Genomic DNA, 577 nt, shown 5'->3' with positions numbered 1-577 from the left:
CTGGCGGAACATCCACGGCTTCTTTAAGAATTTCAATTGATTTGAGGTTTGTTATATTTAGAAATTGGATATTGTAGGTTGGCTTTTCGTTGCTTGTTTTGGTTTCTTGTATAAAAGTTAAGTTTGATAATTACGAAAAAGGTCAAAATCATTAAATTACAGTAAAGTGTTAATATTGATGCGTTGATGTTCACATTCAGATAATACATTGAATCTACCTACTGTAAATACTGTAAAAAAAATATTTACATGTAATATTCGTTTAGCCACCATATCGTTTGTGTTAACTTTTCATCACAACAACAACCACAATAACAATAATAATAATAATAATTCAATGAGACTAATTAAACATAACTTGCGTTCTGTTATGACAAATGCTCATTTAGATAGCCTCATGATGGTTGGAATACATCGTGATAGGTGAAGCAACCTCGACCATGACAACGATGATGGTTGGAATACATCGTGATAGGTGAAGCAACCTCGACCATGACAACGTGGTTGACAGATTTCATGCAAAATTTCCAAAATATAGAATTTCACTTTCAAGAATGAGGATTTGAAAATAAATTAG

General features: G+C 31.7%; 1 protein-coding gene across 1 annotated transcript in view; it reads right to left on the bottom strand.

Annotated features, from left to right (window-relative positions):
* Positions 1–577, bottom strand: part of LOC117108363 (protein LSM12 homolog B-like) — a gene marked incomplete in the record, with an annotated part of 5,833 nt that overhangs the window by 3,848 nt on the left and 1,408 nt on the right. The window contains 1 exon segment of the mRNA XM_033250360.1: positions 1–105. Coding sequence (XP_033106251.1) covers positions 1–105 — 105 coding nt within the window.

This window comes from Anneissia japonica, unplaced genomic scaffold (genome assembly GCF_011630105.1).
Source record: "Anneissia japonica isolate Jap-2015-1 unplaced genomic scaffold, ASM1163010v1 scaffold426_len1935630_cov189, whole genome shotgun sequence".
Taxonomy (NCBI): Eukaryota; Metazoa; Echinodermata; class Crinoidea; order Comatulida; family Comatulidae; genus Anneissia; species Anneissia japonica.
This window is presented reverse-complemented; position numbering and strand designations above follow the sequence as displayed.